The 24,903-nt window shown below is 37.6% G+C and overlaps 1 protein-coding gene across 3 annotated transcripts in view; it reads left to right on the top strand.

Moving 5' to 3' along the window:
- The window catches only part of NEBL (nebulette), a 249,113-nt gene extending 242,833 nt beyond the window's left edge, over positions 1–6,280 (top strand). For 2 of the 3 annotated variants that reach the window (XM_064408432.1, XM_064408439.1), the window contains one exon: positions 841–5,751. In XM_064408432.1, coding sequence (XP_064264502.1) covers positions 841–1,017 — 177 coding nt within the window. In that variant the 3' untranslated portion in view covers positions 1,018–5,751. Of the gene's footprint in view, positions 1–840 lie in introns of all 3 variants that reach the window. The other variant, XM_064408443.1, reaches the window with a different exon arrangement.
- Positions 6,281–24,903: the final 18,623 nt, after the last annotated feature.

Raw genomic sequence — 24,903 nt, forward strand, 5'->3', positions numbered from 1 at the left:
AAGAAAGTACTCTTGGGAATTTTAAAATGAGCTAGATTTATTCTGCTGTTAAGATACAAGGGGACCTTGTTCTTCCTGAGTTTGAAAATCCACTTTGAATTCCAGTAAATGATGGCATTTTATTGGTTATGAGTGAAAACAAATACTCTATTTAGAAAAATAGAGGAAAACGCTGAAAGCTTGTCTTATAGTGGGCAGGGTTGTGGAGAAATTTCTCTTAGCTAATGATGGGTCTTTATGTGCTAAATTTTGTCTGAATATGAAAATACAAGTATTTGTAAAAATTATTTTTTTAGAAATTTAAAAATCTTGTATTTCCTTTAGATAATAATGCATTCATAGTTCTTAATTTGGGTAGAATCCTAATGAAATGAAGGACATTCATTGAGATGGAAAAGTTAATGGCCTGGATGAAGACTATGTTTCTTCTTGTAGTGAAGGCACAGGAGAAGCTATTTGTGAATCATGCAAATAGGGAGCAGAGGCACAGCTAGCCTGGCTGGACGTAATGAACTGTTACTAGTGAATTAATGAAACAACAGTTAGAATATTCCAATATACAATTAATGCCTTGAAATCTGTTTGTTTGAAGTCATAGGATTATGTGAGTTAACAAAATAATTATTTTGCTACTCAGAACAAGGGCCTTTATTCCCTATATATTTGACAGGGTGTAGAAAGGGATACTGTTCCTTTTTGACAGGTAACTTGTGATTTCTCTCTCTTTGCTCTCTCTATAATTTTTTTCCTTCTCTTTTCTTCTTTGTGCAAAGAGAAGGAATAAAGGGATCTCAGGTTTAGACTTGAGACTTAACAGTCTTGTTTTCTTTCCTTCAACAGAGAACATACAGAGCAATGTATGACTACAGCGCTCAAGATGAAGATGAAGTTTCCTTCAGGGATGGTGATTATATCATCAATGTGCAACCAATTGATGATGGCTGGATGTATGGTACTGTTCAGAGAACTGGGAAAACAGGAATGCTTCCAGCAAATTATATTGAGTTTGTTAACTAATTTTTGTCTCTTGTCCTTGGAGCTTTATTATGATTTACTTCAAATCTAACCTTTTAGAAAAAATCAGAAGAATCTTTTAAGAGTTCATGATCATTATTTTATCACTGCTATAACAGTTTGCATTTTCGCTCAGAATCCATTTTAGAGTCCTTTAAAGAGAAAATAAATAATCCACAAGAAGCTCAGATCTTTGAAAACAGCATTGCTTATAATAGTGCTCTTTCAAAATGAAAAACATATATGGAAGCCTGGTGCTGCCAGTCCTATAAAAACTTTGGTCAATTAACTGTAAAGGGGTAATGACTTTTCCATACACCTCAAAGACCATAAAATTGATTCACTTCTTATGGCACTCTGAAGTCACAGGAGGTTAACACACTGAGTTTGAACACATCTTCAAATTATTAGGGAAATATTTAATGTTTAAGCAGTTAGCTTCCTAATAAAAATTAATATGTTGAATAGATAATTCAGTCGTTTGAATAAAGAAAAGTAACATGCCATTAAAAAAAACACCAACCCAATAAAACCCCCTACTACCCAGCAGCCTTACAGTAAATGTCTATTTTGACAGAAAAAATTTACTGATTCTTGCATATCCACATTTATTCTTGGATTACCCATTTTTTCTTATTTCCAAGTGATCTATTAGCTTTGCTTCCATCCTAATCCATCAATTAGATCCAGGTCTGGATTCATGATTCTTCAGTATCTTTTCCACAGAAGATCCCTTGCAAAGACTTATCTAAAATATAAAACCTGTCAGCTCTTCTGTTTCCTTGTAATAATACTTAACATCTAAATAGAAACTTCTATTAGGGCAACGTACAACCGATACTTCATGTTAGCTCCTTTACTTTCACGTGTAGTGCTGTAAATAAAGACCCCACGTGCGGCCCCGGTGCTGTGCAGCCCCCCAGAGCCTGCAGTCACATCCCGTTCTCACCACAGGTAACTCGCTTAATGGCTGCTTTGCTGATGAGCTGATGTCCCTCCCCTGCTGCAGAAACACTTGTGCCTCCATCGAGCAGTGGAGGAGAGCTCTGGTTCTTGTAGTGCATTTCAGATCAATGGCCTGTTGCTTCAGTTTGCTCCCAAATCCTTGGTGATCCAACAGTGGGTTGTACGCTTGCCAAATGATTAATGATGGAGAAGAATTATGTTTCCTTTTAGTGACTTAATCTTTCTCGTAACTGACATCGAAGGGAAAGCTAACTAAGCAAAATCCAACATGCCCTATGTCATTATGTTTCAGTTTAGCCATCTGTGGAAAACAGTAAAAACATTCTGCTGACAAACCTTCACATGTGCTATTTGGTGTCTCTTAACTTACAGCCAGAGCTGAGAGATCCAGGTCTCAGTCTGAAGCTGGGAGAGGATCTAACAGCTGGTGACGCAGTGGATCAGTATGAGGGATTTTGTCAGCAGGCTTCAGTCACAGGCAACTTCTTTTTGCTTTGGCTGTATTCCCTCACAGGGAGAAATTGTGGAAGGAAGGACAAAAGAGTTAAAGATTCATGTAAGAAATTATTTATGTGGATGCAGAAATGTTTAAGGAAGAAAATGTTTTTGTGATAAAATAATTTGTGGAGTTCAGCCATGTGCTAAGGAAGTTAACTTTGCAGTAGCCCTCAGAATATTGAGCCTGCACTGGCTTTCTTTCATTCCTAAAATTTGTGAAGTGGAATTACATATAGAACTTTTAGACAGTTTTGTACTTCTCATCTCACATAGCAGGAAACCCTGAAATAACTATTTTAAAATTAAATAAGGAAGGCAGTATGGATTTGTTATGTCAACTGAAAGTTGTCAGTGCAAATCCCTGTAAGTTCTATTTTTGCATATAGTTTTTGCATACAATTTCCAAAGCATTGGTAAGCTTATGCAATTTTATTTTGGGTCTTGCTAACACAGGGATGATACCAGATGCCAAGCAGCATGGAACATAACTGCATTAAAAAAGAAATTTAAAAATGTCTGTGACTGTGGAATTACCTGTGCTTTCTTGTTAGCAGCCTAATTTAAAGGCTAAAGCTGCCCAGGAGTATCCACCTTCAAAAAAAGTGTTTTAAGAGTAGAATTCCGTGACTGTGAATATGCAATTTGTATAGTTGACTGCTGTGATTTAAAATTCTTGCGAGTTTTGCATAAGGAGCTGCTCTTGCAGCAGACCCTTGTGCATTACTGGTGACACCCACACAAAATCAGCAAGTCAAAGGGTGTTTTTAAAGCTGATGTGGTATGCTGAGCCAGAAGCTCTAAAACAAGCAGTTTGCTTCTGTGTTGGTTTTTATCACTGGCCATCAACAGCGAGGAGAGGAATTCCATCTTCTGCTGGCTGGCAAATTTTTCAGATGATGCCTGAGGCACAGCTGGCTGTCACTTGCTGCTGTGCTGCTCTATTAGCTGTGCAATGCTGACAACACTAAAAACAAGGTGTCAGCTTGCTAACCAAATACAAATAAAAAAGAAATACAGAGAATAACTATATGGCATCAAGTTGCAATTTTTGGTGACTTATAAAACAGAGAGTCTCCACCTATAAATACACAGTCATTCTTCCTAAATGAGGAGACAACTTACAATGTTGAATACTTTATGTATAGAAGTAAATCAGAAAATGAGCATTTGGTGACATTAGAGAACTATGTTATGCTGAAATAAAATTTCCTTTTGAATTTTGAATATTCATTAGCCTGGCAGAGCAGCTAAAGCAATTTGCAAAAAATAAAAGGTCAAGAAAACAAAACCGTATGTGAATTGTATTTCTCTTGAGAATGGTATGTCAGCAGAATTATTAAGATCTGGTTTAAGTTACTTATTCTTGTAGTCAACGTCTTATCATATATGCTTAGAAATTCATATTTATATGGAATGGTTCCTGCTTTTTTGATATAAACCAAACTTTAGTGTGTTTTTGCAGCTTTGTTCTAAGCAATGCAATCAAAGGCCCAAAATTATCAGAATGCAATTATAATTTTTTTAAAATAAGAACTAAAATTGTTAAGGCAGGGAGAGTAAGTCATGAACTAAATTGTGCCAGCACACGTTTTTCAAAGCATATGTTGGAGACTGTTACATACAGTGTGATATAGGGGTGAAAAGATGCTACGTGCTGTCTTGTCACCTTTAAAGTTTATATTCATTTTTAGCACAGCATGATCCCCTCACTGTTCTTTCTTCCTGTAGTCAACATTTTCCTGGGGAAAGGTAAGGGCTTTCAAGGACTTGAATTTCTTAAGCTGTTCCAAAGTTCAGGTTGGAAGTACACATGTTCCCATTTTAGAAATAAAAAATTCTATGAAGAATGCTGTAACTCTTGCTAACACGAGTATAAATGTAGAAAACAACATAGAGCATATTCATGCATACATACAAGAACAAATGGGTGCCTTGTTTTACATTACTCTTTCTTGCCTGGCTATCTTCATTTTTTAAACAAAGCTACGTACAGGTACTGCAGTTGTAATTTTTCATTATGGAACATTAGCATTTAGTCTTGATGAAACAGGGTTTTCTTGATTACATTTGACATACAATAAACTACTTCAGCAGACTGGGATTTGACAGAGAATCACCTCCCATGGATTATTTTTTTGACAAATGTTTCCCTGCCGAGTGTTTCTTGGGGATGTGGAAGGTCTCCAGTACCTGGGAAATGTAATAATTCTAGTTTTTATTGTACAGTGACTGCATGTCATCTTGTACGATGAAAAAGAAATGACAAATACAGAGGTCTTTGGCAGAAGGTGGTACAGGGTATAAAAATATAGATTTTTATTAAGTTAATTAATACTCCATTTAAAATATAGAATATACTTTAGTTAGTAAATGTTTAAATAATATACTGAAACAGACAGAAGATGCTGTTGAAAGGAGTCCTCCAAACTGATGTGCTGGCAAATGCAAAGTACTAGTGAGCTGTAGAAGATTAAACCATTTTGCAATGCTTTAGTGATTTTCTCCAGCTTTATGCCATAGGAACCCCATCTCTCCTTTGGAAAGAAAACCTGAAAGCTCTATTTCCTAAACTGCCTGCACTACAACAGTATATTCAAAGGAATTTCATATGCTTCTTGTGTCTGATAAATAGAATTTGCATATTGTACTTCAGTTGTAATCCAGTTGTTGTTGACATTTGTTTAATTATTATTATTTTAGGGGGGAAAATAAGCTATACTGTAGCATTTCAATTGTGTATTTAATATTACTATTAGAAATTGCTAGACCATTGGAAGACAGCAATGACTGTATTGACATTGATTAGCATGATGTGGAAAATCTCTCAGCTGTTGGTTTTTGCAGTGTGATATAAAAAGCAAAAATGAACCGCTGTGCAGTTTGGCTTATGTTTGCTTTAAAGTGTGTAAAGTTTTAGTTATTTTGCAAAACTGTACTGTATTTGAGGGTATACAGTTATGAAGGTAACAATTGTTTTTCAAAGGAAAGATAAACTTACTCTTGGATCATATGATGTATCATCTTAATTTGGCTTTTGTTATGCAGAAAGTTAACACCAGCTATTAAAATATATTTTAGTAGAAATGCTTTAATTCCTGTTTCTTCCTCTACACTGTGAATATTTAAGCTTTGGTGGACTAGAGCAACATCATGCTGCCCAAAGTACTAACCTATGCAACCTAGTTCACATTTTAGTTGATGTCACAGTGGATGTAACATAACAATTTATTTTGCATAACATTAAACTTCATTCAAATAAAATATTAAACCCAGCACTATGTATGTATTATATTCATAAACAACACTCTGTAAAGCTACCATACCCATTAGTATAAGCTCTCAAAGACAGATATTGCTTTAACTAAGGAAGTTTGAATTTTCAGTCTAAAGTAGAATATTTAGCATTATTTGTCAAGCTTGACCCCAGAAAACAGTTTGCTAAACCACTGTTTTATTTCAGACATGCCCCCTCCTTAAAAGGTTTGCCTTTTTCAGTGTGCATTTGTAACGCTTCAACAGAACACCAAGTCACATTCCATGACCCTTGGTTTGTCTAAATAAGCAAATAGAGTAAGTGAAGGTGGTCCACTGTTTTATTTGATATTGGTTTGCATGTCTTTGAATGGGAATTTGGTTAGGTGTGCTCTCAGTGCAGCACTAATAAAAAAGATTGCATTGCTGGCTTCTTTAAGACAATTTTATATACAAATGTCATCTTTAGTCATTTATACAAGTAAATTATTTTTAAATCATTGTAAGAAAGTTTAAGTTAAAATAAATTCCAGAAGTATTTTGGAACTGCTCTGCCTGTGGTTGAAGAAGATTGTTATGCTGAAGGACATGATTTATTTATTTGAGTGTTAAGTGTATGCTGCAGCGGACTGCATTAGAATTTTTATATTCTTGTCAAGTGTTGGTTTGAAGAAGGCTGTTAACAATGTATGAGGACAAATGGCAACCACAAATGGAGCTGATTAGTTCCTCCTAGGTAAGTGACATGCAGTTGCTACCACACTAATTTCTACTTAAGAAATGCGTTAGCATTTCATATGAAATTTAATTGGTTACAGAGTTGTGATTCCATGTTCTGTAGTGCTTTTATATATTGAAGTGTTGCCAGTATAGAAATATCCAATCTTTATATATACTGTAGCAAACAGCAGTTTTCAGTAAGATATAGATTTAAGAGCTGCCAAAATAGACCTTAAACACTCCGAATGTGTTTTATTTGAAAAACCTTCCATAATTTGCTAGAGGTACTGAAGTACTTTCCTGTCTTAGTGGTCCCATAGAATATAATTATCAAAAGTATCTGTGTACTGGCACATGAAATGTCATTGAAACCCTCCATAGTGTGCATTGGACAACTCAGGAATTTCTAGCTATCAATGCTCTTAGGTTGCCCTGATTTCTGGTCTGTCTCAGAACTGGGCTCTGATTTTCTCTGGTGTGTTAATTAGCAAGAATAAGACAATGTACCATGGAGTTCTCTGTACTGAGGGAATGGCTGCCCAGTGCATGAGGATTGTCTTCTCTCCCTTCTCCCACTCACACCACCAAGCCCATCCATGTCTCCAATACTGTCTTGCTGTGACTACTTCTCTCATCTTTCTATGAAGCTACCTCTGGGACACATTAAAATGATATCACCAAATGAGTCAGATTTTTTTTTTCTTCCAAATGATTTATTTTATCATCATTCTTTTAGTGATTCTGTTTATTGCACAGCCTTGAAAACAGTCATATTGGCATAAGGGAAGAAGTGGCATGAAATGGGTGGAAGACATGGCTGAAGTCATAGATTTTTTACTCAAATTTTGCTGCAGAGGTTAATACAAATCAACCATATGACTGAGGGCACCATCTGAACAACTAACCTGCAAGCTGAGCAGTGGCCTGTGGATATGCTTGGCCTGTCTGTGTGTGTATGTCTGTGCTGTAGTGTCAGAAGTACTTGAGGGGAGTGTGCAGATACGTCCTCCAGTTTTTGAGCAATTAGTTGGAATCCCAAGAGCAGCCCACCAATTGGCATATGGCATTCATAAAGACAAATTTATCCTTTGAGAAAATGAGACCTCTGTACAGAGGGAACAAAATGTCAGTGAGTTTGAACTACACATTTTTGTGCCCAGCAGTAAGGAAATCCTTTGTGTGCAGTCAGAAGACTAAGCCCCATGGCACTGCAGCAAGCTCCTGACTCTGAACTGTGTTTAGTACCACAATGTGATAATGTGTCACAGAGCTCACATGCCCCACAGATTTGATACTGCATGAGATGCTACTTGCTGGGCATTGTGCTTAACAATGAAAGCAGAAACTGGAGATTCATACTTATGCTCTACATCCTGAAAAGATCCTAAGTCCTTGATTTTATATATTTTAGCTTGGTTTTCTTTCTCACTTGCCTGCTGTTGATAAAGCCTACTAAAGGTCTATTCTCATGCTGGCTTGTGGCTTTGACCACTTGTGTCTACAAAGAGAGATCTGCAGGTATTACCATCTGTATCCTAAAATAATACTGCTTGATGCATAAATATTAATTTTCAATGTTTTCACAACAACTGTCAGCTTTTATGATCTTTCATTCAAGCTGTAATTTTTCTGTAGTTTTCCTCCTCCTTCATCTTTCTTCTCTTGACATGCTTACAGCCTGTGTTGCTTATACAGCAGCTTTTCCAGGACCCAAAGGAGACATTTTTAAGAAGATTCTCAAGGCATTAAGAAGATTTAAAATTGCTTGGAAAATGCGGGTGTTATCTCCCCATTAAATTCTCCCTCCCCCAGCAGTTGTACACTGGCTTCACTGTCCTTCTTTGCCTTTTGCCTCCTCTTCCTTCAGTCAAGCTCTGACATCTCTGTCATCGAATCAGATGGGCTTGGGGCCCCTCCAGGCAGGTCTTCTGACCACTCTGGCCTCCACAGTTTCTGCATTCAGATTTGGAACTTCAGTGTGGCTCCACTACGTGTTCTCCTGTCAAGACCTTTGAGTAGAACTCAAAGAATATTAACATGTGCCATTAACCCCAAGCAGTGTTGCATTTCTGTTGGCTCAGCAATGAACAGTTTTCTCTGAATACTCCTCTTGACTGTGTGTTTTTCCTATATTTCCTTGCCTGTGGTTATCTATGGCTGCTTCTTAAATAAGCTGCTGATTTCAGAAAAGAGGGAGATTGCATTTTTTGCTGTGTCATCAATACCTAAATCAGTTCTTCATTCTTTTCTTCAAAGAATTAGCATGTTTTTTATGTTATCCCTGATTTTGGGTTGAACTCTTGAATCAGAAGTCATTCTGCCTCCCTCAGTGTTAGAGTGAAGGGCTCATACCATGTCAATGCAATCTGTTGCTCACTGTGGAAGCTGTGTTGGATAAGCACTATACTGCTCACCAGAACCTTTCAGTTCCTAGCACTGCTTGTTTTGTATTCATCAGATGGGATCTCTGTGAGATGTGACTATCTGTATGAAACCCCAGCCTTTCTAGAAATAAATATGTCATTATAAAATAAACACTTTTTCTGATTTACAGCTCCTCTGACTCAAGATGACATTGACATCTTCCAATTTTGTAGCTTGTACTGACATTAGGAAACGTGCATCTAAAATGTGTTAGATGAATTATGCTCTAAGGGACTATTTAGGCAACCCTTGATGACTGCAGCTATTATACAGTGTGGATATTTCACGTTAAATGGGATAAGTGGCAGATCAGGTCTTGCTAGCAAGTAGTTCAACTGAGAAATGAGTTTATGTGTTTATATGAGTGACCTAGCTATTCAAGAGACTGTCATTTTCATTTCTACTTCAGCAGTTCAAAACAAATAAAAGAATTGGATTACAATTATTCACAGTTAACTATTTAGCTGTGCAGCTTAAACAATTCCTTGATCAATATGGAAATAAAGTTAATCAGAAAGTTTTGGCAGACCACATGCAAGGTGAATCTAGGCATTTGTTTGATGGGGCATGATGTTCAGCATGCTTGCATTTCTAACCACTATTTTCCCTTTTTCTAAATTTATTAAAAATAGTGGGAAAGCTCTGCCCCTCACAACATGACTAGCATGCTGTTAGAGAAATTAATCTTCAATGGAAAAATAGATTCAAGGGCGTTATAAGGCCTTGGAAGACAATTTTTTGCACTTATGCTTTCAAATCTTACAAGTTACCAAAATACTAACTTTGCTTGCTTTCATTTTCTTTCAGCCCCTAAATCCCACTAAAATGGTTTTGCTCTGCTCTATGTTCAGCATTGCATTCCCTGTAGCAGTTACCTTTGTGAGATGGGAAAAAAATAGAAACATTGGAGTATTTCAAGTAACTTTCTCTTCCTACGATTTTTTCATTGCTATGCTAAGTAACATCTGCAAAATATCCTTCATTCCAAGGCTCTTTATTTCACCCTAAAGAAACATATTGCACAAATGACATACTCCCTGTTCAAGTGCCACTGGCCATGATGCTTATGGTGCTCATGATGCACAGCTTTGTTTATGAGAGGGAGGACACGTGCTACAATGGCAACAGTGAAAATCTTGATGTTAGTGCTAGCACCTAGTGAGGATCTCCTGTGAGATCTTTCTCAACTTGTCACTCCTTTGAAAACAGTAGCCATCACTGCAGTACCAGTGCTCTGTGAGATTAGTAAAATTATAACTTTGCAACTTGGTTTATTTTCCAGATGCTATAAAGTCAACACAGCTGCAGCTGCTTTTGGACAGGTTGATTTTAAATGCTGATCTGACTTGTTGCTGCTTATGTTTTTGTTGGTATTCTTTTTATTTCAGCTTATGGTATGATGGCTAAGACAGAAGGACACATCAGGTCCTCTAATTTGAGGGCTTTCTGCCATTCTACAGATGTATATTTTCTTGTTTGAAGCCTTCTTTTTCCCAGCACTTTCTCAAAGATCAAGAATATGAACAGAATGTACTCAGCCTACTCCAGGAAGGCCAGAACTGTAATCTGAACTAGCACAAAATGAGTCAAAACAAGGACATGGGCACTGGTCACAATCAAATTAGTTTCTCCTACAAGTTGATTCATGAAGTACACATACTCTTGTACCCCCCCAGTTTTTTCCTTCTCTAAATACTGCTGATCTAGTGACCATATATTTTAAAGTTAATTGAATCACATTTTGGGGGAGTTAAATAAGAGATTTTTTACATATTATTGCAACATTCTTTAACTCTGATCACCGTCATGGGGAATCTACAACTGGATCAGAACTTCACAGCTAAATAAGGTAGGTGGGACAAGATAACTTAGTCTGTGCTTTAGTGTACTTAAAAAGCTTTTTTTTCGTTTAAATTCTGTACTAATATGCAGTCAAGAGTTCTGTACAGGATGAAACTGCTTTATATAGCTTCAGAAAGCAGTGGTGTGAAACCATGGATCATATCAGAATAAAGGGACTTTTAGTTTCTTAGTCCAGACTAAGGTATCTTTATCTGCTCTGTCTCTTGTCTGTATCATGCTGTGTGTTCAGCTGGGGCAAAAACAGGGTTGAAGAGGCAGATTTTATAATATATTTAGATTCAGAACCATGAAGATGAGAGACAAGTGGGTTTCTCAAATTACAGCTGAAATCTGAATCTGATTACAGAGTGATGTTGGAAATTTCACTGAACATTTTAACACTCCAGTGTGCTCTATGAAATCAGTCATCATTCTTTAATGAATTTAATGTAAATAGTGAAATGCTTACTGAATTTGGGATTATAAAATCTTGTTTGCACTTAAACCAAGTATCAAACAACTAGGCTAGACCTATGGTGACTTTTTATCTATCTCTTTAGTTTGAGGAATATTTAATTAAGCTATGTGAAATGGGACATCATCAGTGAAATGGATTTCAGTTCTGAATTCTTGCGCAAGATACTTAGAATTGCTTTGACAGCGAGAACAGACAAATTTTAGTTACTAGATGACTAAATCAGTCATGCTCTGAAAGATCATCTCTTCTTGATTTTTTATAATAGTATCTGAGATGCACCCTCTCAGCAAAGAGTTCAGGGCTATTGACATGAGTGGGGATTGATGAGTGCCTGTGCCATCCTCGGTGAGGGGCTTCAGCTTGGAGATGTTTTAAGACCTTGTTTTGGCTTCAGCATTTCCTACCTGCTGTCAAGAAAATTGGAAGGGATGATGCATAGCACATAGCTTTGAATCAATAAATCCTGTGTGGCTAAACACATCATGGGTCATATTTAAATCATGTTGTGTGGAATGGGTGGGAGAATGCTCATGTTTGCCTTGAACAGATAGGAAATCCTCAAGCAGAAATGGGACACCTGGAAAAGGTGAGGGCCAAATTCTCATTTTGTTCCACCTTTGTTAAGGGCTTGGTTCTTCTCACAAAGCTCTGAGGAGGTAACATTTTGCCACTGATGTGCTGGTTTTACCTCACCTCTACTGCATAAGCAGGTCTTGAGTCCAAACCTTTTCAGGGCAAATCACTCTGGTTGGGTGGCCTTGAAGGCATCTTCTGCAAAAAGTGCAGCTCAGCCCTGCCATTCAGCTTGGGCTCAATACCCACAGATTTCTGAGCCCTCCTTTTTAAAATTTTATTTTTATGTAAGTTGTTCTTTATACTTTAATGCATATTTTTGTCTCAACCAGCAGAGCAGCAGCTGTGGCAGGAGGGACCAGAGACATTATCTTGGAGGTGGGAGTGCAGCAATGGAGGTGGTGTAGCCAGTGTGCCAGGAGGGAATACAGACCCAGGGGAGGCAGGAGGAGCTGCTGAGCCAGAGGTACCCCAGAGGTACCAGGGCTGTGATGGATTGCATTAGCTGGGAGCTGAGCTCTGCCACTTGCTCCTGCACGTGACCTGTAGAAAGGGGTAGTTGATGTTCAAGCACTATTTCTCCTAGGTGGATATATGAACGCTTGTGATGAATATTTTTCACACTCTCCAGTCCAACTACAAAGCCTGGAAGAACAGAAGAAACATTGCTGAATTCAGGAGTTTTTCTTCAAATCAAATTATGCTCAAAAGCATGTAATGCCTCCCTTGGCCAGCCATTTTCCAAGTGTGGTAGGTTTTTGTCATGAAAACCAGCCTTCATAGTTTACTTTCTTGTTGCAAGGCAGAACAAGCTTCTCGTGTTTCTTTTTTTATCTGGGCAATTTTCTGCTGTGATGACAGCAAAGGTCTCCTTGTGTGGTGCAGTGAAGACTGCAGGAACTACCACGGTCCACAGTAATTTGCTGTAATCCTACTGATATACATATGATTGATAGCTATGAACCTATTCCCATTTTTCTAAATCCCTCTACATTTTAGAAGAAAAATGTCCAATAGCTGAGATGGAGATATACAACAATATCTTTTGTTTTCTGTCGTACACTGAAAAAAAAGATGAGGAGCAAAATACCTGCAGGTAAGGTTTTAATACAGCCCTTCAGGGCTGGGTGAACTGTAGTTGATTAGCAAGAGAAAAGGCAGTCATGTAAAACTGGCACAAGGGGGCAGGTGTGCACCACTGAAAATTCTCCATAGTTTGTGTTTATGAATGATCGCAGTTAGCTGCAGGACACAGAATAGTAACTGTCTTGTTATGGGCAAAAATGGCTATTTTAGCTGTGTTGTAAGAAAAATTGTGCTGTATATTTAATTACAATGAAACCTCACTTCTACATAAAATCAAAAGGGCTTAACAAAATAAATGGTTTACAAAATTTGATTACCAGTATGGATCAATAGCAGAGACAACTAGGGAATAAAGATGTGTTTCACTAATTCTTTTTACTGGATCAGATGAAATGAGCCATTCAATTATCATAATTCAAGACTTGAAATTTACACATATTTGGACCATATTGTTGTCGTGCTTAAAGGTGTCCTAGTACTCAAAATTTTGGATGTGCTCCCTGAGCAGTAATAATTACAGTGGTGGTGCATATGGTAGAATCTTTGGAGTTCATAGAGTTAAATGTGTGTACAAAATGCTATATATGACTGCACAAAGAAAGCCAGTGCAGGAGGCACAGTCAAAGAAGAGCTGCAGTAAGAGATGCTACAGCAGCAGAAGTTTCATTATGCTCTTAAGACAAATTAATTTGCTGTAGAGACAACTACTCATGCAGTGACAGCATTTTCCTCCCCAAATCTCTCCTTGCAGTGATATATTCTGCATTTTCATTACTTGATCTGTTCCACATTTCATCCACAATGAAGTAATATTTTTTATACATTTTTAAATGTTAAAAAACAAAACTCAAGTGCTAGAGATAAACACAGTAAATTTATTTAATGTGATTCCATTAAAATTTCTTTCTATTTCTGTCTGGACTTGGACTAACATAGGCTTTGTTGCTCCAACAGTGCCAACTTCATAACTGTCTTCTATTTGGAGACATCTGAAATTTTTCAATTCACAAGACGTAGAGCTGAAGCTTTGCAAGAATAAGTGTTTCAGGAGATCTTCACTGTGGCTGAGCTGAAATGGATGGAATTAATATAGAAAATAGGCTATTAACATATATACATGTATAGAGTAGGAATTTGCAATTTTGTGTTATCTGTGAGACTTTATTTTTCTGTGGAAGAAAAAGACACTCAATACTGTTTAAAATCTGACTGTTTTATTGTTGCCATACCATTGTGTCAGTAGATGATTAATACTTGCCTCAAAGCAGTGGGGGCTCAGTTCAGCTGCAGACAATACCAGGTTGAGTAGCTGATGCTTCCCTGCTGCCTTTCGTATATCCAGGCACATTTCTCGCCTCAGTTGGATTGCTCCAGGTCAAAAATGAGGATGTTTGTTTCCAAACTGTTGACATGTGACTGTCAGAGTCATCCCTGACTGATGTTCCCTAAATATTTGATTTCTGCATTTTACCTACCTGTGTTATGGACATGGTAAAGCAGTTCCTTTGCCTTTATATAGAAGCATTCTGCATGAGCACAGCTTGAATCTCTCTTCCACAGTTGCCAAATGCATGATTTTCTTAAAAATTTATTCATTCATATATCAGTTGCAAATTGATTTAGTTCTTTGAATTTATTAAATTTTCTCTTTTTCTCTTGTTGTCTAAACTGTGTGCAAGGACTAAGAAGGCTTCAGCAGAGGCAGTGAAAGGGGGACAATCCAGTTATGCAGGGCTAGCTGAGGTCCATGGCTGCCATGGGCAGCATTTCTTCCATCAGGCACTACCAAGACTTGACTTTTTCTCCTCTTGGGCCTCTATAGGAAACCTGCTACTCATAGCTCCCTGATGATATGAGAGCATTTGGGATGACAGTGTACTCAAACCCAGAACAGTGTGGAAGTCTAGATGTGAAGGTGTGGTGTCATCTCAGCAGAACCAAAGACTGGCTCCAGACCTTGGGAATAGGCCTCTTCCTCCCCACTTTCTGTGTTTAGAGTGGTCACTAGGTGGTTAGTGGCCATGAATGCCCTTTTCCAAGCGTTCAATGTAGGTACTACAATTACTTGCAAGGAATTGCCACAGCCTTGAATTTTCAAAAGTAGTGGTTCATTAAATTCCTTAGTTATGTCCCTAGCTCCTTAACCTGAATATTGCTGGAATGTACTTTTTAATATTTTTTTTTCTGCATTCTTTTTTCCAGGCATAATAACTATTTATTTCTACATAATTTTACTAGTAAGTGTACCAATGCTGCTTCTATACTTGTTTCCCTCCACAAACAACAGTTTACCTAATGAATTCTGACTATAGAACTTCTGGGTTGTTCTGCTGTGTTTTGTGAATACCATAAATAACAGAGCAGAAGGTATGAGAGCTTAAGTTTAATTACAGATTTTAAATTTTGTTTACAGCTAGGTCATTGACAAGATATTATTGAGACACTTTGATTAAAATAAAAAATGTATTACTGAAATCAAGAAGACTGGGCACCTAAATAAAGCTATTCAGCATGTCATAATCTTTTAAATGCCAGTTACCTGCTGTGTCAACTTGGAATAAAAGTGTTTTGCTGCAGGATCCAATCCCACAAGAAATGTGTTAACATTACAAAAATACTGTTAAACTTTGTACAGTATTTATACATTATAATCAAGACCACAGCCAAGTACTTTGATGAAGACTTGCTTTATTGTCTGTGAAGAGGAAATGTCTGTCATTTCCCTGCTTCATCTTTCAACCCCCGTTGTTTTTCTTTCGCAAATTTTTGTTGCTGTTTCTTAACCTACATTTGACAAGACAGCTAGTTTCAGCCAGATTGATCATCTCTGTCTTGGCATATTGTACAAGTTATTTCTGACCTCAGTCCTTGGAAAACATGGAAAAATGCTATTTCCTAAATTTTAGTGGCAGATTTCTGATAAACATTACTGTATTTAGTGAATGTTTGTAAAGCACCAAATTATGTTCCACTAATGACTGTTTAATGCTGAAGTTCAGCACATCTCACAGCTGGGCATTAGCTAATGAACACAAGATGGTCTATATATAATAGCTGTTTATCCTCTCAAGAAAAAATCCCTAGTTTTATCTCAGAAAGCCTGGGTGAAGCTTTTAAACCAGACAGTTTTACAGACATGTTGTCATTCCTCAAATTAAGAATATTTCTCCACTGCCTGTCCATGCTCTAGGAACTATGAATGGTGACTCAGTAAAGAACCACCTTCCGTGGCTGGCTTGTTCAAAGGCCCCTACACAGAGCAGTACTCTGCCCTGCATAAAACCAGGTCCTTGAAATTTTGCACATGCTCTTAAACTACATTTTAGAACAGGAGGAGTATTGTTCCTTGTGTCATGACAGAGTTTGTGTCATTATTTTCTTTTTCAGAATTCAAATTATTTTCTATTTCCATAATAATTTATTATTTTCAATGGAGAGGACACTGATTTTGTTGGCATACAATTATGAAATGCTAGGTAGGGTCCAGGTTTTGGCACAGACCACCTCTTTCTGGTATAGAGTTGAGCTGTTGAGGTCCTTATTACACTGGAATTGCTGTTGCTTCTCAATGAGAGGGCTTCAACAAGAGGGCTTGTTGGCATATTTTCTTAAGTTACAAGTAATTCCTAGAGATTTTCCTGACTTTTGCTTAAATAGTTATCTCTGGTGGAATTACAAGTTATGCTATGAGAAGTTTGTATCTGCAATGACTAAGAAATAAGTCTGGATGAAACAATATTGGATTCTCCAGTGAAAACCTGCACATTTATTTCCTGAAGATTTTAGTGACTATTTCTCTTTTTTTTTTTTTTTTTTTTTTTTTTTTTACATCTGTTCTTTAAAACCTTTTCCTGAGCAGACAAGTGATCTGCTCAGTCAACCCCAGCTTAAAGCTCTGAGAGAAGTGATGGGCAGAAGGAGAAAAACAGGACAACAGAACATGTATCTGTCTTGCACAGATGAGAAGTGCTAGTGATGTTTTTTCCTTCTTTTGCCAGATCTTCAAACATGGCCTGTCAAATAATTTAAGGGAACTCGTTCTGTAACTCTGTGAGGCAGAATTCAGTGAGGATGTGACAGGTGTTTAGAGGTTTCACCAGTTGCTTTCCTGACTGAAAATATAATTTCTGCCTTTCATGGTTTAGGAACAGCAATCTGCAATTTAATTTCCCCACCACTTTTTCCCTAAATTCTTCCAAACCTTGCTGCCTCCCTTCTTTTGCTTCAGGATGGGATTGAGAATTGGAGGTACAAAAAAGGTTTAAAAAAATGGATTGAGATAAAAACTATTTACTGGAAACAGCAATGAGATACAAACCCAGACAGTAACAGCAGCAATAACAGAAGTACACAAAAGGAGGGTGATTTACATGCAAAAAATGCTCACTGGCTGACCTGACCTGTTGCAACTGATGAGACATTAAGCAATGGTGAGCTGCTTTTTCCTGACTGCAAACCACTCCCACCTTCTCTAAAGTGAGAGAGCTTTTCTGCTGCCCCTGGTGGTATGGACAAACAGCCCAGACATGCCCCAAAGGCTCCAGGCTCACCCCCCACAGCTACTGCCAAAACATTAACTCTGTCCTGGCCGAAAACCAGAACACTGCCGAGCAAGTGTCAGAGGTGGTGACTGATTTTCAGGCCCAGAACTAAAAAGTGTATTATGGCCTGTAGGTATTTCTTCCAGTTATTGATTCCAAATATTCAGTGCTTCATTTTGCTGAAATGAATGATACATTTACATCTCTACATTCTGACCAAGACATTGCCAGTAGCACTATGCATCAGATGTCTAATACAGCGTCTACAATTGGCATTAAACCCCCCCATAATTTCTGTCCTACATATAATAAATAAGCTGTCTAAAATGAAACCTAAAATAATGCCAAGAAGTAAAAGGCAATGCCAGAATATGCTTGGATGCCTTACATCAGGAGTGTCTTAATATATCTTAGAAGTGATTTATGTCAAGTCCCTCCTTGAAGAAATTCTGACAATGGGAAGAAAGTTTATAATTTATGAATAGTTTACTGTTGCCTGAGTAGCGTCTCTTGGCAGTACATGTCATGGATGCAAACCAAATTCCTCAGTGACTAATATCTTCTAGCTTCCTTTTAAAATTATCAAGTGGTTATTACATGATTGTCTCCTGGAGGAACATTATGGGATTAAGTTTTCACACTTTTAGCTTCCCTTAGGTTCTTGTTCCCACTGAGTTTGTATACAGGTCAGAGACGCTGACTAGTTGAACTAAACTAGTTGAGGCTGGGACTTGACATTCACTTTTAAATAAGTCTTAAGGTAAAGATGGTGCTTTAGTTGCTATTTAGAAGCTCTCAGCTTATGTATTCCAATATGTGTGCGTGAGTGTGTATGTACATCTACTGCTCACCATTATAACAGATAAATTAAAAGCTAACTGGCACTTTGCTGTTTGGAGTTTAATTTTGGATTTGCAGGACAAAGTGGAAAGCAGAAATAACTACAGTTGTGTGGGTTGTTTACCTGAAATGGAGCTACTGTTTTACCTGAAAAGAAATCAGCTCATTTGTTCTGCCCCATTCCCTCCTTACACTGGCAGAAGTGTCTGTACAGCCATAGAGTGAACCAAATCCAGCAAATTCACAGCATGACCACAGGTAACCCCCAAACAAAATAAGTTAATTTTAACCTTCATCAATTCTCCATCCCAGGTCTTTGCACAACTGATGAATGCAAGCTGATACTCAGTCGCAGAGGTTAGCCAAGAAAGAGAAAAAGCCCTGTCAGAACTTACTAGTAGAAGATAAATTTCTGGGTAGGGAATCTTTCTTCAATGAGACTGTAGCATTGTTTTCACTGCTGCTGTTTATCAGAATGTAGCACTGTTTTTAAAAAAAAAATTAAAATAGTGGTGTGTTTATTTTTTTTTTTTGTAGAAGGATTTTCTCTGTCTTTAAGAGTATTCACAATTAAGAGCAATGAAGTTTCAGTCTTGGTAAAGAGCTGTAATAGAAACAGTAGTAAAAGCTAAACATCCTACTTTACTAACACCAGTTTAATTCCATCAAATACAGGCATACAAGAAGCTCTGGTGTGGTGTTTCACTGCAGATGTCATGTTGCTGTCAAGGTACATTTGTCCAATGTAGATGAGGTTTGAAACAGAGCATAGATGCTGATTCACTGATGCTATATCACTAGGAGTTTTAAAGTCAAATTTTGTATGGAAGTAGAAACATAACCATTAGAATTTAAATTCTTCTGGCAATGTTTTGAACTTGTTCTTATTCTATAAGCCAAGCAGCCTGCTGTTTGAAGAAAGTTTCCTTAGATTCTTAAGATAAAAAAGGAATGTTTTGCTGGGTAAATGTACATAAAGTATTTTAAGCTAACTAGTCTTGCAGCATAAAAATATTCTGTAACATCAATAAATATCTGTATCTTGTTTTTTTGTAACCCTACAATATTAATGGGATAACATTAGATACATATATTTAAAAATAATTAATGTATATTTTCATGTTAGCGTTTGTTGCTTTCAATGTCTATATTTAGAAACAAGCCCTTACACCTATTCTTCTTGGGCCAGCACTCCTGAGAACACAAGAAAATTATAAATGTTGAGTTGCATGTGCTGTGATTTCCCATGCAGATACGAAAATGCAAATTATAGAACCAGGTCTGGCTATAGGCATTGAAAAACGTGTAGGGAATTTCCTCTCTCTCTCTCTGATGACGATTCTCTCCCTTCCTTGTTCCTAACCTATGGGCATAAACTGATTACAATAAATAGAGTTGTTACCTTCAGTATTTTATTTTTCCCCCACAGGAATCTAAATATATTTTCTTCATCAAAGAAGAGATCATGAATGAGAATGACTACTTTATGAAACAAGACATTATAAAAGGAAAGGAAGCAGGGTTTGGATGCCTAAGCTTTCTGCGGGCAAACCCAATTAGCAATAAAGGAGCTTTGACTTTATGGGAAAACTATCATGGTAACTCTATTAGAATGAAAACCAGACTATTTTCAGACTTTATCCCTTTAAAAATCTTATGGCCATTTGCATGTTTTTTACTATTGAATTTCCAACCTATTCATCAAGAGACAGACACTTTACACATTAAATTATGCTTTTGTGTGTGTATATTCAATAGGCCTTTTCACTCCTGTAAATCCACTATTAGTCCTATTACAACGTTTGCTTATGTCTTTTCTGTGTCAGGAAGCTTCTTTCTATTCAAGACTGCATGAAGTAACAACATTTCCTAATTTCATACAGTCCTAGTATATCAGAGCAACCCACTGAGCAGTTGTTCAGCTGTGAATTGGCTGTATGAATTCCTTGGTCCTTGGCCCATTGTACGTGCTTGGGCACTCTGTGGGAGAAGTCCCAACTTTCCCATCACAGCAGTGCTGGGAGGTGCTTCCCTCCCCCTCCTGCTCAGCAAATGGGCACATACCTAAAATGTCTTTGGTGACGATGAAGGCTCACTGTCTTAATTTTAAACCTGACATACGCAGTGTATGGTGTAATTCAGACTTTGTCTATCTTGTGTCCTGAGATGCGGTAGAATAAGATTTTTTAAAGCTTTGGATGGTTCTCTGTCTCCTCTCTGTCATCCCAGCGAGTAAGTGCCTCATGAATCATTAATGTATGATTTTTTTTTTTTCCCAGTTAAGATATACTATGGCCACAAAAGCTTGGAAATGCATACATTTAAATATATTTAGAGAATTTTAAAATTAAATTGACATATACAAAGTCCCTTGAGAGGTCTCAATGAGGTTCTCTCTCTGAGAGAGACTACAATTTAATAAAAGCACCAGGACTCCATAATAGATTTTATGTCTGAAATACAAAATTCCAAACTTAAAGTACATCCCAGAATAACCATAAATCATCATTATTTCTAAGCAGATAATGAGAAATTATTTGTAAACATGACTTAATTGGACACACACTGCTGATTCATTCTTTTATTTTACAGCTTTGGTGAGAAGCAGGCAGTGAAAAAAAACCAAATAGAAACTGAATGAGCTTTGAAGACTTAATTCTGTCAGCCAGGATTTTTCACATGGGGAAAAAAAAGAATGAGCATCTTTTGCAAACTCAAAACATGTCGTTTTTCTTTGATTCATCACTTTGGTATTCACTTTATGTAAAGAAGGGGAATCTGGCCAAAGTGCGAGCCCTGTGCCCCACTATCAGTAGAATCAGTTTTAGTTGTATCAGATGAAGTTTGTACAGCATAATGTTTTGCTGGCTTTGGAGCTCAGGCAGCAGCTGGGTATTTGAACAATTATAAGGGGCAGTGGAAAGTTTATAGACTGCTCTACAAGTATAGCCTTGAACCCTCTGCAGTGTGGAAGGCTGACATGAGGCAGAGTATATGAATCACAAAAACCTCTAAACCCTTCTGCAGAAGATGTGGCTTTTGGGGGGTGTTGTGGGAAGCAGGGGAGAAATACTGTCCTGAATATAAATTTTGTGATGTCAAAGTAATTTCCAGTAGCTCTGGAAGGGCAGCATGCTTTAGTAAGGTCTTGGAACTATTATAATAGAAATGCATTTTTAGAGACAGCAGTAGGTAATAGAGTCTGTAGGGTAAACAAGGATAGGCGATAGCGCAATGTTTTGAGATTTCATGCTGCCACTCACTCTAGGGAAACAGAATTTACCTAAGCTCCAAGGACTTTAGAAATAGGCATAATCTAATGTAGAGAATATTAAGAAAGAATGAACTCTAAATTCTGTGCTGATTTATTTATTCTGCTAGCTAGCATTTTCAGCTTATGGCTAAATAATTAATATTCTGAGAACAGAAGAAGGGACCTTTTCTTGTCAGCTGTTTCCATAGCTCCTGCCTGATTGTGTCCTTGTTTGATAGTAAATGAAGATGGCTTTTGAAAATGTCATAACTGCCACACTAGCTTAAACATGATAAAATAATAATAATGAATTTATTTTCAGGCAATTGGATAATTTATGGAGTATTGTGTGATGGTCAGGTATAATAATAATGCTTAGCATCTTAATATGTTCTTTGTGCTTTGTAGCTATCAGTCAGTCAATATAACATCTTTATGAGGTAGATGGGTATGCTCTTGTGAGATGGCAATGCTCTTCTTTTACAATGGGCAAAATAAAACTAAAGGCAAATGATTGCCCAAGGCCATGCAACGAGAAAGTTGCAGAATTGGGATTAAAGCTAGGGGAAATAGACAAACATTTTCTTCACTGACAATATTTTTTCTGCATATATGGCCAATAAACTAGGAGGGATGCAAAGTTCCCTGTTAATAGAGAAAGATATGTAAAGTTTTTAAAATAACAGACTATCTTCAACAGAACTGTGGCTTTTTAAAAATGTATTTTAAAAGCTGCTCTCTGAATGGTTAACTTTGCCAGCTTAATGTAAAATAAAACAGATGTATAATGACTTTTATCTAGATCATGATCCAAAGCAAACATGTTAGTAAAAAATTCATCCAAGACCTTTAAGTACCTAACTCTATAGAGCGAATTTTTGTTTGCTCCCTTACATGATGTATCTCTGAGATGATATTTAATATTTATTTTTATTGACAAGATCAAAGCATACTTCTGAAATCATTGATAGGCATTGTGACTTGTACATCCTCTGCCTTTAGTAAAAAGGAGATGGAGCTGATAACAAAGCAGAGTATTTGATGGACAATCAGTGACACAGATAGTAACTTTTTGATTAACCAGCTAATCTTCACTTGTAAGGTGCCGTGTATCTACATTCTTATCTTGCTGGAATAAGGAATTCTGTATAAATTAATGGAAAGACAAAAGTCATGTGAGTAAAAGCATCCATTTGTTATAAGGTATCTTAATATAAGAATTTTATTAAATGAATAGTTTTTTCAGGTTACCCCTACATAAAGTTTTGTGTCTGAAATGTTTCTAGGATCTGAATTAACTCATTACCAGCTATTTCAGGAATCTCCTTTGGACATGAGACACCTTGACCTTTTGGGTCAGATTCTTAATGGAAAATTAAATATGCCAGCTGGAAAGTGAAGGTAGTGTTTTTCTAAGGGGCTCCTGGTAGAAAAGCAACTTGTCTGTATCCCAGGCAATAGCTTCAAGCATCTGTTAAATTCAAAGCACTTTACAAGCCTACTAGGTATAGATGTCTCTCCTAACTGTGCTGGTTTTCCTGCTTTTTCTTGCTCAGTCCTTTGGATTATACACTGTTATGATCTGTAGTGAAAACTTACCCTTGTTTTCTTCCCTCACTGAAAATATTTCAGTTAGATAACTTTGAAAATGTCATTTTAACTGCTTCACTGCACAAGGAATGTCACCTGTGCTTTACAAAAAATACAAACAGTAACAGCTGTAAAACTGTTGGGCACAGCCATTAGGCCGTCTTGCATCATCATCCCATCAGTCCTTGTGAGGGCAGGGACAAGGGAGATAAACATCTGGGTCCTGCATGCAAAATTTGTTTGGGGCATTCCCTGAGATTTAGGGAAGGAGTGTCGTCACTACTATGTTGTTACTGTTACATATGTAACTCCATGGAGCTGGATGGGATCCACCCAAGGGGTCTATGGGAGCAGGTGGAAGTGCTCCCTGAGCCCCTTTGTATCATCTACCAGCAGCCCTGGCTAAGCAGGAAGGTTCCAGTTGACAGGAGGCAAAAACAATGTGATGCCCATCTACAAGGGCTTGGAAGGATGTTTTAGGGAACTACAGGCTTGTCAGTCTGGTCTTGGTGCTAGGGAGGCTCCTGGAGCAAATCATCTTAAGTGCCATCACATGGCAGGACAACTGGGGGATCAGGCCCAGACAGCATGGGTCTGTGCAAAGCAGGTCCTGCTTGTCTGACCTGACAAGGTCTCCTATGACAAGGTGACTCTGCTTGGTGGATGAGGGAAGTGCTGTGGATGTGTCTAACTGGACTTTAGCAAAGCCTTTGGCACTGTTTCCCACAGCACCTCCTGGAGAAACTGTCTGTTCATGGCAGATTGGATATTAGCAAAAATTTCTTCACCAAAAGCATTGGAACAAGCTGCCCAGGGAAGTGGTTGAATCACCATCCCTGGGGCAATTTAGAAGACTATGTAGCTGTGACAGGAACATGGTTTAGCAGCGAGCTTGGCAGCACTGGGTTAATGGTTGGACTTGAAGATCTTAAAGGTCTTTTCCAACCAAAATGATTTTATTCATGAATTGCAACAAAATAGCATGGTTAGTGGACATTGAGGCTTTGGTCTCTGTCCTTTCAGAGAAAGAAAGAAGAAATAAGATTCATTCTACTTCAGTTTAGTACTTGATTCAGGTGCTTGTACACAGCTCACATACACTGGGGTTTCCCACCTGACCTCCAGCTGCCAGTCCAGTGGGGCACAAATGTCTTTTAAATCCTCTGTCTTATCTACAGCCGTAAATAAATAAACTGTGTCCTAAGAATCAGCCATGCAAGTATCAGCTTCAGCTGAGTTGATCACTAAAAGGGTCTATTTATAGTAAATGCAAAAAGGAGAGTTGTGGGATGAGGTTTTTCTGACCTATTTTGAAAGTCTTCCTTAGGATGAGAAGAATGTCAGCCTGGAGTTTAATGAGCATTAACTTGTTCTCCATCAACTGAAGTGGGCCAGGAGGACTGGCTTTGGTGTGTTTGCACTAGAGATGTGTGATTTTAATCTCATTGAATGTGACTGAGCACAGAGCAGCCTGGGGCAATTTGGGGCAGCTGATCCATCACTTTGTTTTTGGTTTCTTAGGATGCTATCTTGCCTTAAATTGAATTAAACTGCAGAAGCCCTTCTATGTGCAAGTCAGTCTGCAAGGTGGAGGCTTTCCACAAGATCCCCAGGTGCAGCATATTCAGCAGTTTTGCAAGAAATTTTAATTCCTTTTTTGGTTTTATAATCAGAAGAAATTTAAGCATAGAATTCAGAAATGCAGGTTGTTCTCCTGCATAAACTTGGCAAGAAATTATAATCGGTTCAGCTGCTGTTTTCAGGCAGAAATTATCCATCTGTACTGCTGTTTAATATGGCTGCTGACTTAACCAATATTAACAGGC

The sequence above is a fragment of the Passer domesticus genome, chromosome 1 (assembly GCF_036417665.1).
Source record: "Passer domesticus isolate bPasDom1 chromosome 1, bPasDom1.hap1, whole genome shotgun sequence".
In the NCBI taxonomy this organism is placed as follows: Eukaryota; Metazoa; Chordata; class Aves; order Passeriformes; family Passeridae; genus Passer; species Passer domesticus.